The sequence below is a fragment of the Rhea americana genome, unplaced genomic scaffold, assembly GCF_003343005.1.
Source record: "Rhea americana isolate MKP2758 unplaced genomic scaffold, rheAme1 scaffold_32, whole genome shotgun sequence".
NCBI lineage: Eukaryota > Metazoa > Chordata > Aves > Rheiformes > Rheidae > Rhea > Rhea americana.
Genome location: NW_028186446.1, coordinates 6,926,793 through 6,942,740, shown reverse-complemented (window position 1 = coordinate 6,942,740; position 15,948 = coordinate 6,926,793). Strand labels below are relative to the sequence as shown.

At 36.6% G+C, this 15,948-nt stretch overlaps 1 protein-coding gene across 4 annotated transcripts in view; it reads left to right on the top strand.

Annotated features, from left to right (window-relative positions):
• The window catches only part of THSD7A (thrombospondin type 1 domain containing 7A), a 204,333-nt gene that overhangs the window by 144,156 nt on the left and 44,229 nt on the right, over positions 1–15,948 (top strand). For all 4 annotated transcript variants that reach the window (XM_085310555.1, XM_085310558.1, XM_085310556.1 and 1 more), the window contains 2 exons: positions 8,702–8,896; positions 12,919–13,182. In XM_085310555.1, coding sequence (XP_085166681.1) covers positions 8,702–8,896; positions 12,919–13,182 — 459 coding nt within the window. The remainder of the gene's footprint in view (positions 1–8,701; positions 8,897–12,918; positions 13,183–15,948) is intronic.

The following is a 15,948-nucleotide window of genomic DNA, read 5'->3' as shown; positions in this document are numbered from 1 at the left end:
TTGCAGCCTGTCGAGGTCCTCCAACATTTTGGCTGCTCCTGTCAATTTGGTGTTGTCTGCAAGCTTGCTGAGGGTGCTTTCTGTATAGGTTGTTACAGATGTTAAAAAGAATTGGTCCTGGAGTTAATCACTGAGGTGCAATGCTCTTAGTGACTGGACGTCAAACCACTGACATTTTGAGCCCAGAGATCCAGACACTTATCACCAATTTTCATTTAATGACAAATAAATCAGCCAAATCCAGTTTTACTGTCACCTGTCCTCATAGGGAATTTCAGGAGTTTAATAGAATTGCGTATGTGTATAGTAGGGAGGTTTTTTAGGTGTTAAATAAATACAGTATGAAAATAATTACAATACTTACTTACAGTGTTACAGTAATTGAATTGCTTTGAGCTCATAGTCAACCCCGAATGTCGGGACATTTTTTTTTGCCTTTTCTGAGTGCAAACTCCAATCTATTATAACAATATTGGCTCAGCAGATTGCAAAAGTCCTGGCCAAGGACATTGCTAACTACAAAAGCGAAATGTTCTGGTCATTAACTACCTTGCAATATTAAAGTAGGTTATGCTATTCTTTAAAAAAAAAGTCATAAGAKAAATCTTAAATTAGTAACTTCTATCACTTACTCAGAAGGTGTTAAAGGAGATCAATTTAAAGCTTATCACAAAATGAAACCTGAAGGTCTTGCCTGCTAATACAAAAGGCTTCTGACTGTGGTAATTCTTACAATGGTCTGGCACTAATGCAGCTCTATTTCTAGCAGCTCAGGAGGATACATTCAGATTACACACTGAGAAAATAAGATTTCTGTCTTTGGTAGGAGTTAAGGATAGTACAAAATGTTGTACTTGCATTATAGTACCTAAATCTATTGCCTTTGTCTCAAAGTCAGTTAACGGAGAAAGACAGCTAATTGTAGTGTATGGAAAAGAATGTATAATTACGGTATGTTGTGAGGGTTTTGAGTTTACAATTTTTGTGTAACTGCAATCATATCCAGTACTGACATATATACATATATTAACGCATGGTTTTAGAATTACTGGAGATACAGTTTTTAAATATGGTAAAATAGCCAGGCAGAGTTTCCCTGTGGTATTACTCGTAGTTGCTAGTTTGATAATGCAAAGGATGATGCACAGAAGCAGGAGTCTTGTTGCTACATGCAGATGTAATGGAAGCTGATGTAGCTCTCCAGTATGATTTGATCAAGCAGTAGGATGAGTTATCCTTAGTTGAAAACCCTGGGAAGCAGCTAAGCCTGAAGAAAGCAGGTGGTTTTTGTAGAATTCTGTAAATGTTTCTGGGACCAACTGTTGGGAGGGTTTTGTTTGCTTTCTCTTTTTGATAACTCTATTTAATGTATAATTTTTATTTTAAAACTCACAGAGAAGATAGTTAAGTTGGATAATCAAAGTCTCTTTGGGCCTCAGTCCAAGAACCTAAATACGAGTCTTGTCTAGCCTRTTCAAGTGATAAAAGTTACAGGCATTTAAGCCTGAGCCTTTCTTGGCCTAATATTTTTCTCGTTGATACAACTGATAAAATCCAAGTTCAGATCTCTTATATTTTATATATTGTGTCTCAGTGTTTCAATACCTGAAGGTATCTTTTTTGTGCTAAGTAATGTGAACTGATATTCTGTAAGAGCTTAAAAAAACAAAACAAAACAAAACAAAAAAACACTACAACTATTCTTTAGCTTGAGAAAAATGAAATATTTTCTGTTTTCTTGAACACCTTTACAATGAATTTGACTTGGAACTAAAATATGATTTTTTGCACAGAAGTAACTTTCATTATGGAAAATATGTCACTACTGTTGTGTAGGATATTGGTTCAAATTTTACTCAGTTTTCACCTCAGAAATTGCCTTTTGAACACAGATATTTTGCTTTGATTAATTTTGTATAGGTTCTCTGTCACACAGGGCGTTAAGTTATTGCTTCTCCCTGCTTATAGTACATTTTTTGCCATGAAGAAAGTCATGCGTGAATTTTTAGTGGTGCACATTGTTTTTTTTGGCCGCTTGCATGAGATTTGGTTTTGTGCGAGATTCCYACTGAAGGGAGGATGACCCTGCAAGCGTGTGTCAGATTGAGCTCTGTTTGGGACACTGTTAGAAAGGTGTCACCAGTTTCTGAAATAAGACTCTGGAAGAGATTTTGTCCATCTCGCTGCAGATTCTGTAATCTGTGGAGGTTAAGGAGGCTTCCTGCATTTTTAGTTTTGTGTAAATAAAGTTTCTACAGGCTGTGAAAAACCGTGCATGATATGTTGTTAGACGTTCTGTACTACGTGATAATTTATTTAAAGATTGCTTTCCAATGTAGATACAGAAAAAGACAAAGCTAATACTGTGCAAGGACTAACTGTAAGCACCACAAAGTAAGGAAATGCTAAATGATATTGTACTTCTGATGTGATAGTAGAATAGAAAAATTTTGAATAGAATATTTAAGCATTCGCTGGCGATCACTCTGTACAAATGTTTACCRTATTGTGAAAATGTAGAAATAGAAGCATTTCTTCTTCAGTCAAAAAAGAGTTCTCTGATATTTCTTGATCCTCATGAATGCAGAAATCAGTCATTCATCTGTTTGCAGTAACTTACCTTTGATGGTGAGCTGAAGCAATAATCTTGTAGAAATAATCTCAGCGCTTTGAGTTTTGGTGGATTGTCCTTTTAGTTTGTATCGCTATTCAGCAGAGCAAGTAAYTGCATTCTTGTATTTGAGAACAATTCTCAGTTCTTCTTTCTCAGTGCTAAGATGTTGCCAGTGCTATTAAGTTACCCTATTTCTGATGTGATTGCCTGCACACAAACATTGTAACGCGTAACGTAGCACCAAGTGTGTTAAATACAAAAAACGGGCACATCCGAATATGCATTAATTAGCAGTTTATTTTGAACAAAATATTCTCTACTGTTCATGGTTTAGTTAGAAATATAATTACATTGGAAGGAAAAACTAAAAGTTAGAAATTGTAAAAAATGGCTGCTTATGTGTCTGATCTTAACAGTCTATGAATAACGTAGAGCATATGCATGCCTTGCGTTATATCAYTACTTTACTATTCCCATTTTTGCTCTTCAGCTTTTTTATCACATTGTTCTTGCTTGGCAGAAAAGATACTTGGGTGAATCATAAAATTTAAACTCTGATTCATTGTTAAAGACAGCTCTGTTTCTAGCTGTCCTGTATAATGAAGATTTTGATACAAACATCAGTTAAATGAACATGTCACAATTTTAGAACTTGGATCAAAGCAGAGGCAAGAGAAGAAGAGTTTGGGGGATATTTTTTACTTAACGAGCAAATTTTTTTCAGCATTTTTAAAGAACTACATTAATTATTCATGCGAATGATGGACAGCTATTAACAGCTATTTATAGCTAAACCCAAGTATAATAACAGAGCATTTGCTATCTAAGCAGCAAATTCATTGTTCTAGTCATGGTGATTGTGTTGAATCTTTATTATGAATGAAAATTTGCCATTGTATCATTGGTAAAGTGCCCCTTAACAGTGGATAAGCAGAGCAAGAAAGTATTTTATAATTTGCAGTAACTTAATTCTACCTTTCTTTTGTTTAAAACCTCTAATAAAGAGTCATATGTGTGCATCAGGCAGATGTTTGAAACTTGCATTTGACTCTATCCCCCAGAAACAAGAAATAGCAAGAACAGCCGTTGTTAATTAACAAGACTAAATTAGCCAGATGTCTTGGTGAGTAACAGAAGAGTCACCTGAAACCCAGGAGGGAAAGGCATGAAGGGCTGGCAAATAAAAAACAGAAAAACTGGAACAAAAAAGCAAATGCTTGATAAAACTGGGCTAGCAGTATTTGATGCAGGTGATGTGGGCTATAAACCCCAGTACAAGAGGAGCTGGTTTTGGCTGGGGGATGCTCAGCGATACAAAGGCTTTCTAGTTCTCAAAGCTGGCATTTATTCCTGCATAGGTAACTTCAAAGGGTGTGCTCTGTGAGCCGGGCTAATGCGTAAAGTTGGAAATGGTGAACAGTTTAAACGGGTATACTTTCTGCTGTGCTTATATCTTAAAAAAAATTGTGATAGTAAACCTGAGTTTCTGTAAATTCTGAAGAAACTTGGAAATACATTTCAAAAACATTTTGAAGTGTGTATAAAAGCCTAGGAAACTTGCTTACGTATTAAAAGTTGTTGGCCTGAATCCCAATCCTTGTCAAGAGGGCAGGTAAGAGATGAAAAGGGGTAGTGCCCAGACTGCACTAGCCTGATCACKTCGTGGCATCCATGGGCGGATGGATGCACAGGGAAGAGCTGTCCCCACGACTGCAGGGAGAAATGAGCGCCGAGGAGAGACCCCCTGGGATCACCGGAGACGGGGGCGGCACCGGCAGCGAAAGCCGCCCAGGCTTCGCTCTCGCTGTCGCTGGGCCCGGGCAGCGGCACTCCCGTCCCGGCGAGGTTTGCTCTTCGGCAGCTTCGTGCCCTCGTGGCAACCGCGAGAAGGACGACAAAATCGTGAAGGAGGGGTGCTGCAGGAACGAGTTGTGAACTACTGTTTTAACGTAGTTAACACCGCTAACAGAGTGCTCTGTTGTCTGCTTCGTGTTTCGGTCACTGCAAAAGACAACGGGCAGCTTCAGGTTTTGCACTAAAGTAAGGATTTGGACAACAGTACTCAAAAGCAGCAGTTTTTACATGAGAAATGAAATTTTGCTGGCAAAAGGCCAAAATCTCCAGACAACTTTTCTCTGCAATAACATGTCCGTATTTTCTTCGGCACGTAAAGAACATTTTCACGGAGCAGTTGGTACATGCTCCTTAACACGCTTAGTGAGAGAAATACTTGGTCACGCAGTTGTCCGGGGTGCCGTGTCCCCCGCAGGCAGGAAGAGGCGGTGATGAAGTCCTAGAGCCTGGGCAGCACTGGTGTTAGGAGTAAGAAAAGTTACAGAGTCCTGGACTAATTCTTGTCTTTCTGGAGATGAAACAGAATACTCCTACTATTAGAAATATTTAACAAATGAAAAAATAGTAGCACAAGTGTGTTGTAAAACAAAGGATTTCAGAGCACTYAAAAATACTGTAATTTTTAACTGTTGAGGTCACTGAATCCTACATCTCAGTGAAATCTTGGTGAAGTATTTTAYTGATGGGAACAATACTGACGAGATWTTTATATAGGCCTGYGCATAAAAAAAACTTTTTCAAATATAGTCGTACTCTTTCATTAGGCCAAAACCAAAATATATTAGTCTGTAGTCCCCTATGGGGTAGTTCAAGCAATGCTATCAGATAAAGCTTTAATTATATCTAAGTCTCTTGTCTAGAAAATTCAGACTGCCATTTAATTCACACCTTTCTTTTGGGAGATACTAATTGTTAAATACCAAAACAATTTCCTAAGTGAATTGTTTCTGTGTTCAATTTGATTTTTCTGTTAGCTGTATTCTTGTTTTATGTTTTCACTTAACTATTACTTGTGCTTAATTCAGTAATAGAAGAACCGCATTCTTTCCACTTACTGCTAATGTGTACAATAAATGTAATGTGGTTGTATAGGTAAAATAATTAGTCCGTCACTGCACAGCTTTATAGTAGTTGAAGACGTTGCTCCTTATAGTGAGTTAATCATTGATCTCAGCTGACTTTTACAGAATATAATTAAAGAACCATGTATTTAATCAGAGACACATGAGATAGGTTTGCCCAAATAAGATTGTGTGTATAAAAAAGTAAATGATATTCTTAACACCTCCACTTACAGTCTGGGAATTGCAGATGTGAAAAAAACTCATCTACTTGGCCAAAATAATGTATTAATGGTATGTGCACAGTTGTCAAAAAACCCTGCTCTAAATCATGGAAAAATAGCCGCTCTTCTGGTGTTCACAAGGGGTGTAAACATTCAAATAGATACCTTAATCCATAGAATAACAATTGTTGAAGGGAATATAAAGTCAATCATCCAGGCCTTGTCAACCAGAAGTAATATAAATAGTTATGGACAGGCACAGTGAAAATAAGATTCAAGAATTGTTTTCGTATGCCAACATGCCAAGCTGTCCTTTAATAACTATTATTATTAAGGTGAAATATTTAGGTCTCAAGAATGCTGTGTTTTCCTGTTTTGATTGCTACAGTAAAACTGGCAGCTAATATGGGGAAAAAAAATAAGAATAATCCCAAGGGGAGCTTCTCAATTGGGTTTGCTTGATGTAAATTACATGCACTGTTATAATTCTGAAAAAATATGTAACAGTTTGAATATCTGCTCACAGAGTAATGTTTAATAACCAGGAAAGATGAGTTTCCTTTTAGAAAAACTCAATTTAGCTAGAAGGTACGTTCTCCTCTGGACAATGTTTCTGACCTAGCAAAAGACTAGACAGAGACAGGTCTCTGAAAGGCAGCATCTCAAATGAGTAATAAACTTTCAGAGGTGGTTATTAAAGTTATTAGATTAATCTGTGGGCCATCATTTAGCCCTTGGCCCTTTTCACTGCTAAAAATGATGGCCTGTATCTCAGAGGCAACACACTTAAGTTAATGCAATTAGTCTTCCTGATGCATGCATATGCCAAAGTCAACCTCAAGACAGAGGATTTCAGTTTGACCTCTGTGAATATCCATGTGGCAGAAYGTGTCTGAACTGTGTTTTTATCTCTGGGCATCTGATGTATGCCATGTAGCAGAAAAGAATCTCTTGGAAGAATGCAAAAATGTAGGGTAGGCCTGCACTTGAAGKTGCTGGTTTGACTTGTATTTTTTCATAATATTCAAACAAGTATGGAAGTCCTATAGTACGTACAGTTAATGCATTATTAAAATACTTGCTGTAGAAATTTTCAATTTTCAGATGTTAATTTTTTTSTCATTGAACCACAGTAATTATATCTGAAGAAAGGAGTTTTTTTCCTCATAGAAGCTACATCAATAATAATARGATTTAATAGAATAATTGCATTAGACAATGTACAGCTGGTCAGTCCACCAGTAAGCACAACTTAATGCAGTACTGAGCCTATTATAAGCAGTGCTGGCAGTCCTACTCCAAAGGGCAGTCAAGGATCAGGGAAGTTGTTTGCTTAGCATCTCTGGAAAAAAAAAAAAAATCCCTCCTATTCGGTATGTTCTACAACAAGCGTATGGTAAAACAAATCACATAGGACCCTGAGATACAGTTTAATAGGCATGCAGATTTGGAAACAAACATCTGGATCATCAAGTTCAGCTTCCTACAATCATTATGAAGCAGGGATTTAGTCTAGAACAATCAGAAAAAAAAAACCCTTTTTTAATTTTTTTCAGAAGTCATTGGTCATTAAACCCTTCCAATTACTTTGCAGAATCTGGAAAAAAAGTTTCTTTCCTCACATATTCTTCCTTCTTTTCCCCCTTTTTGACAGACCRTTTTCTGTTTTGTTTTGAAACTTTGCATTTAAGCACTTTTTTTGTCCAACAGTTGAACCCATAATAGTTGGGTTAGGTGATATTTACATTTTTTTTCAATTCACATGCCAATAAAACTATTATTGTCAGTACAATAGAAGTACTATGTTTAAATTATGGAGCAGAGTGTAGTATAAAACATGATATTCCCTCATGTGTAGAGAATGATATATTGTATTTGGATGCAATATTACTGCAACAATTGGTGATCCAAATTACTTTCACAGTCATTATGAGATACTGCATATACTGTGTGCTGGCAGACTCCAAGAAACATAAATATGATTCCATTGTGTAAAATATACATCTAGAAGTTTCCAATCTTATTACTGCATAATAAGTTTTTTTTCGTTGTTTTGGGCTAGGAAATAAAATGAGATTTACTGGGGCTTGTGATTAAAATAATAGATAAGTAACAATATTTTTTTAAAAAAAAAAAAAGAAATTTATCTGTGAGGAACAATAATAGAGCATTGTTAAAGACTATACATCCAGCCCTATTTTTTTTGTAATAATCTAATGTTCTAGCAACTTTCTCTTGTGACATCCGAAGTTTTCTTAAGAAACTATATTTTTTGTCTTACAAACAAAAAGCTTTTGTTTAGGACGTGGGTATTCTAACACAAAAAATTGTGCCCTTATTCGTTGATACCCAGCCTGGCAAACATGCTTTGTTCTTCAATCCTTTGGTCAAGACTGAAAATTGCTAAAGCCTGTCAGACAGTAATGCTGCTGAGAATGGCTAAGTTGTCTGTGGTATCCAGAACTCAAATGTGTTTCTAAATGTTATATRTGTCCCTTCTCCAAAATCAATGCTACAGGTATACACATTCAGCTTTATAGCTTATATACTATTCATCTACTTAAAGTAACTTTGCAAGTTTGTAATGTCTGAGTTATGGCCCATCTCTGTAGGTAAAATTATAATATGGGAAGTAGTATGGTGCAGCAGGTGTGGATAACACTGTGCAACTCCTTATAATATTTGTAGTTGTCTTTAAGGCTTTTGTTGCTGCTAAATATTGATAAAGAAATAGTAATTTAAACATAATCTCAAAAAGTCATTCAGAAATTTCAAGTATTTATTCATAATTGTTAGATACCAGTAATTGCAGATGTTCAGTTGTTGTATCACACAGCTTTCTGGGCTTTCCATGCAGTTTTATGGTAGAATATTGTTTGACTTACTAAATTGAATAGGAACATTTATGAATACCTGCTGAATTTAACTCCATCCTTTTTTGCTTCCAGCAATTACTTGTCGCAGACAAGATGGAGGACAGGCTGACATCAGTGAGTGCCTTAAATATGCTGGCCCGTTACCGTCGTTAACACAGACGTGCCAGATTCCTTGCCAAGACGACTGCCAGTTTACAAACTGGTCAAAGTTTTCTCCCTGTAATGGGGACTGCGGAGGAGTCAGGACCAGAAAACGCACTCTTGTTGGTAAGGGTAGTGAGAAACTCTTTTACTAATTGTTGCTACTTTTTTGATTAAAACATGTTGTTCTGAGGTTCCCTTATGACAAGCAGACAAGCATTTGCCATCAGGGTGGAAATCAGACCAGTTGTCACTGTCAAGCTCTATATAGTGTTGATGGGGGCAAGAAAAAATCTCAGCAAACTCGTGGCATAAGTGTCAGACTCTTGATCATAGGGAAAGAAAGATCCCATGTTAATGTCTGAAGAGAAGAGCATATGAGGCTAGTGTTTCTTCCAAAGTGACAACACACAGTAAAGTACAAAGTAGCCTGTTTCTTTTCCTGACAGGTAAGTCAACATTATCTGTAATGAAACATTTAAAGCAGCATGATTAACCAACAGTCTGATGCAGAGTGTTAGGAGAAAACAAAATCTTTACCTGCACATTTGTTGAGTCCCTCCATTATTCTTTCTCCAAAAAACACTCAATTGGTTTTCATAGCTTGTTTATTCTGTAGCCTGCTTCCATGCACAATGAGGTTAGAAAGTCTACTTAGTAATCTTTAGTCTACTATTTATTTGTACAGTGTTATGTTCTAAGGCTGCCCATTYATGCTAAGCGTATAGCATATATAAAATAAGAGTCAGACCTTCACTTAAGCAATTTCTCTGAGTTACAGCTTGGAATACCAAAACTATTTTTCAAAWATATATATATATTTTTTTGCTTTGATTTTATTTATCTGCTAGTTTGCAGTCAGGTCTTCCAGAATCTAGTGAACATTAAAGAAAACATAACTCAYAGACACTAGCTGATTAGCTTGATGGTATAAAACCCCACAGACCTTGAAGGTCCCACAGAAGTCTCTTGAAATTTGYCACATCACTTTTAAAATTACTTTGAGTCACAAACAAATAAGTTTAATTCTGTTAAGATGAGAAACTACTTCTAGATTTGGAAACCAGGTCAAGAAAAATAAAGTAGTGACAGCATCTGTTAGCTATTCGAACTTTGCTTGATTTGTATGTGTTTTCTCAGCTAAGGATTTAGGGGGCAGATTTGCAATTTGTTTTGCTTCCTCAATGATTCCATAAACAAGCTACGTCTTACGGGTGTTCTTTCACCAGACTGAACTCTTCTTTGYGGGGAAAAAGCTCCATATTCATTGAGGATGCCATTGAGGGTTTTGTGTAATGAAGAGCTTTGTAATTAATTTAATTAGAGTGTCAGTTGCTAATGAAGAGTCAATTGTTAGCTTTTGATATGCAGAGATGCTTTCAGAACTTGACTTGTCATTGCCCAGGCATTGGAAGCCCCTCGTTTTTCAGAAAGCCATTCATAAAATTTGAATGTGTGTTCCTAGCAAACTGAAGCAGTAACAATTTCTGACTCTAAGCATCTAAGCTGTCGACCCACTTATTGTCTGTTAAGTATGCCCATATTAGGCAATACAAAGTATTAGTAATATACAGTAGAAACAAAATAAGCTGCAGCTACATCCCAATTATGGCTCTTCTTTACAGAAGCAGAGGAGTAATTTAATGAGGGTCTTTCATCTCCTTTCTCCTGATTGCATTAACACAGTTCATAATCCTTTGACTGTGGAATCACCRAGAGTTCACATACATTGTCAAAATCTTGCCTGGAATAGAGATATGCAATAAGATTTCTTTGGCTCAAAACCATTTTGATGTATCTTTGCCCTTGGTATAGTGTCAGATTTTGGTTCTATTTTCTTTGCTTTTGTTTTTTATACTGAGCAGTAATTGGGGAAAAACACGTCGTTGAAATATCCCTGGAGCTTCTAATAGGAATTTGCAAACCTTGTGAAAAGCTTCTTTTCTTTTCTTTTCTTTTTTTTTTTTTTTTTTTTTCCTACTTTTGGTGGCAGACTAATCAGCAATCACATCTCCTTAACTGGATCAAGTGTTCTTCCTTACATTCCACTTTCTCCTTTTGTATGAAGTCTTCATGGCTGTGCCCAGAGTCCCCTCTTGGGTGGCATTTGGGTGCCTTGGAATTACCGCAGCACTTGACTGCTTTTTAGCCTCTCGCTATAAATTGTCATTTTCAGTTTTGAGCTGTGGTTTACTTTGACTTTTTAACTGCAAAACCTTGAATGGTATGTGTATGATTAAGTGAATCTTTTCCCTGCCTGAACATTCATTCTCTCAGTTCTTCTTTGTGCCTTCATCCAGCAGCTCCGATCCCGGTGTGAACTTCCTTGGGTTCATTTTCTGCCTTATTTCTTAACCTAAGTATGCACTTTTGGGGGTGGCTATTCACTTCATCGGGTAGTATTTTTCTGTCTTGTGATATTCTTATACTTAATCTCCAAGGTAGGACCGTCCCTTGAAACTTTGGGAGTTTTTTCCATTGCTATTTGTTAACAAAATAAAAGGTTTTTCCAAAGCTGCACTAATCTTTACCACAAGCTTTTCTTTGTTCCACGCGATTGCCATCCCTCTCTTTTTGAAACACATACTTTCTTCTGCTTTTTTTGGTTTCAATCTGCTGCTTTATTTGTTCTGCAGGAAAGGAGAAGAAAAAACCACGCTTTGTTCCTAAATTATAAGTGAAACCTTGAAAGTGAGAGTTGGCCTCTGCCGCAGCACTATTTGCCAATTAGTCGGTGTAGTCTGTTGTGGAGGAAAGCTAGCAGAGGGGGTGCCCGTTAGCGGCGTCAGGAGGAGCGCGAAAGGATGCAAGCCCTATCCCCYGCGCCATCCCCCCGTTAATCAGTACGGGAACACTGAATAATTCATAACCTTCAGGAAGGCTCACTGCGGCTCTCTTGTAATACCAGTGAACTTTATGGCAGGTTTGCTTCCACAGGAAAAAAAAGAAAAATCCCTAACAATTTTTTTTTTGTTTTAAAAAACAAAACAAGAAGAGTCTTGCCTCTTGCCGCCGTATTAATGCTTTGAGGTGCTGCCCTGGGCTGAGTTAAGCTGCTCTGTCAAACTTGTTAAGACTCCGATTTTTCCTATGGTATGTTCCGGGTTACAGCGTGTTATCCAGGCTACCGCATAAGGTGAATACATAATTATTTGTAGGGAAAAGATGAGGAGGAAGAGAGGTATATTTTTAGTATGCAGTTGTGCTATCAAAAGAAAGAGAAAATTTTCTTCATGAAGTACCWTGCTTCTATTTATACCTCAGACAGTAGTGAACATCAGCACTGTCCTAAGGGTGCTGCAAAATTGTGTCTGGGGTTTTGTTTTGAAAAGCAAGAAAAATAGTGCAGAATATTCATTTATAGTCTCATCTAAGTAACAAACTTTGTAAAAACAATTTTTGCAAAGACTCCTACAATCATACCAGAGTTGTATGATAGGGAAATATACCTAGGAAGAAAATTAGAGCAAATTTTACCAAAGAGAAGATTGTTGGATAGGAGGTGAGCAGACTCCGGATGGGGAAGGGAAGCAAGTTGCTAGAAGATACTTGAAAAGAAACAAAAATTTACTGGAGCAGCTTATTCCATTAAAGGGAACTAATAGTAATTATTAACAAATGATATAGTAACATGTAATGAAATTAAAGGATTTTGACATTTTGAAAGAATGTGCTACTATAAGAAAGATGCATGTTACTTCCTGCAGCAATTTTCTTTAATTTGAGAAAGTTTTATCTATATGTGAGACATTATTTAGTGGACTGAATGTACACTGATGAGGAAATAAAGGGTAAATAGTATATTTTTTTTAACTGCTGACATTTTCAAACTGGATTCCCTAAGCTCTTTTATCTGAATTAAACATAAATATGTGGCTTTGTCTTAAAATATGTTGCCTCTGTGCAAACTGTAGGCATTCATTATCTTAGAAATTCAAGTTATTAATCTAACTGATTGAATAAAGGTTAATGTAACTACTTTTAGGCATGTGTATTTATTTTCAAGCACGTGTGTTTGCAAACTTTGGCATTAGCTTTGTGTCCTTTGGAGGTTTTATTTTGAAATTACTGATGACTAAATGAATTTGGGGAAGGAGTAGGATATAAACTGAATCAAACTTTCTAAAATAATTCTCTCTTCTTTCTAGGAAAAAGTAAGAAAAGGGATAAATGCAAAAACTCTCAGCTATATCCTCTGATTGAGAATCAGTTTTGTCCATGTGACAAATACAGTGCTCAACCCGTGGGGAACTGGTCGGACTGTATATTACCAGAGGGAAAAGTGGAAGTCTTACTGGGCATGAAAGTACAAGGAGACATTAAAGAATGTGGACAAGGCTACCGCTACCAGGCCATGGCATGCTACGATCAAAACAGTCGACTTGTGGAAACATCACGGTGCAACAGTCATGGTATTTAGAAACCTCTTTTCTTTCATCTCTTTACTTACCTGCATTATTCCATATAACCTATCCATACAGGCAGAATTAGCAGATTAGTGTTTATTGCTCAGGCTGCTTTTTATCCCAAGATATCTTCAAACCCAGCACACATTTTATACACATCTAAAAAGTAAGATTCTTCAGACATACAAARTAAAGTTTATTTTTACTGATTGGTACAGTGCAATATTTAAAAGTAAAATGATGGTAAATTACCAGCTAGGTATTTGTTTTATGGAAAAGTCAAATCTTGTCATTCTTCCTGATAACTGTACCTATGCATTGGAGAATTAAGTTATTTAGGAAGTTCAAAGCCTCAAAAAACAAAAAGGGACAGCACAGGCTGCTGTGACCTTTTGCAAAGAATGAARTGATTTCCTTGAAATAGAGTCTTCAGGTAGCTTTAATTTCCTTAAATAGCCTTATCTTTCCCCTTTCCTCTTCAGCACTTTAAAATATACATATTAATCTGAATTCAACAGCACACAACACTTTTCTGCCTAGGTGTAATTCTCAGTGTCATGGGTAAAGTTAGACTTTTTAAAGACTTTACGGTCTTTGTATCCACAGTGCTCTTGGAGGGGACAATTTTCTTCAAAAATGTTCTCCCTCCTAAAGTGGATGTATCTATAGCATTAAGTGGATGTATCTATAGCATTAGGACCAGAACTGGAACTTTCTGGCTTCACTGAGCCAGAAATATGCTAACGTACATTACCAAATCTTTTGTATTCATTTGTTTTCCTGCATGCAGAGCAAAATTGTATATCTGAGTTATTGATATAAAGAGCTGGAGTTTAGTCTCATGCCATTAAATAGTCAACTTGTTTAATTTGTATATGTATTTTAATTTATAAACTAAGATATTAGAAATGTCATTTATTTACTTAGATTAAATTAAAATAGCTAATCAAAAAAGTTGAATGACTGATGGGAATTTTAATTAACACCAGTAATTCCCATTTTGAACTTTGCTTATGATAAATTGTAAACGGAATGCATCAAGCCAGACCGTGCATATCCTTGTGGTTAGATGGAAAGGTGATCATTGAGTTCAGTATCTCAAAGCAGAGCTGGAAGATAAATGTGTGATGAATTTTCTTCCATGATTATTTTTATTCAAAACTTTTTTTTGGTAATTTTTACTGAAAGATAAATACTAAACAACTGAAATTCTTATAACTAAAATTGAATAACAACATTGGATTATTTTTCTAGATTAYTATCTGTTTCACTTTGGAATGACTGAAAAATACCAAAACTGTAAACTGTCATGGGACAGGAAAACCCTTTCCTTTTCAGCTCTGAATACTTCTAATGTTCCTTAGTTTTATTCTCAGCTGCTTGCACTGGCTATTGACATCTGCAGAGAATTAAGCCAATTGCCTATTTTTGTCCTTTTGTATATTCTAAAGAGGTGAGAGAGAAAGCACATACTGCACTTTTTTGACCTGACCTGGACATTTGCCACATTTGCTGTACCAAAAAATCCAGCTACTCCAATGTCAGCGGCTGTATACACACAGATCTGCCTGGGCCTGAGGGGGATTAGAAAGCTCCCCAGAAAGATAGTGAGGAAAGCTGAAAAAGAGATGTGAAATAATCCTAATTGTTCAGGRAATCATCATTAGAAAACAGTAGAAAAGAGACTTACTAATTTCCTGTTTCTCCGGGCAGGGAGGTTACTTTTCAACAGTGTGTTTCACTTGTGACCATTGCCAGTAGCCAGGCAGTAACTGGTGGTCAGTTTTCATTTTTGCCTATGGTTTTCTCAGATTTGTGCGCTTTTTTTGTTTGTTTGCTTGTTTGTTTAATTTATTAAGTAAAACCAAGAACGCCAGACCCACTCCATGTTAGAAGCAATATTGAGCCTAGAGAGACCCTGGTCAATGTAAAGTGGAAAATAACAGAAGAACTGAAATCCTTGCAAAGCCGGAGGGACTAATGGCCTAATACCAGTCGTCATTGCCTTCAAGGAGTAGGGACTGTCAGGTTTTGTGTCAACAGCAAAGGGACAATAACATGTGAGGGAAGCAGAAATTGTCTATCTGAAAGCAAATCATAGGTGCTGTACATGGCAGGGAACGTGCTACTTGAGGTAACTAGCAGAAAAAGGTGAGAACTGTTGTGTTGCCTAGAACAGGGCTGGATTTAGCAGCCTTCAAGCGTTAGTAGTGCGCTTTGAGAAATCAGTGCTTGCCACAGTTTTACAAAATGGGAAGTCATCTGAGTATCTGCTTCCCATTTTGCTCTAACTTCTTAAAGAGAGGTAAAATGTTACTAATTCAACATGCAGCATGAAACGATAGCGTTGAGATGCTTGTCTCTTGCAGCCACCAAACGACATTGCAGAGGAATGTGGAATTTTTTTGAGATATTACAGAACCCAGGCTCCCCCCGACGCATTCGTGGTTTGATCTCTTTCTGCAGAGCACACCGTGTCCTGCCTTTACTGCATGCTTTCCTTGTTGCAGCAGTGATTGATGCCCATATTCAAGTGTATTTCTTATTAATTATAAAACAATTGGAACTYAATGTGTTCTTTTCTTCAGTAAGCTTAGTAGTAGCAAATACCTTAAGCCAAAGCTWTCAAAATAAAATAAATAAATAAATAAGGAATTGTATAACAAAGTATCAGAGAAATAAAAGAGGAATAAAAAATGGAAAAAGCATATTATCAACTGTCTTTGTTTGTCYTGTTACAACTCTTCATGATAGTTATCCCAGAAGAAGTAA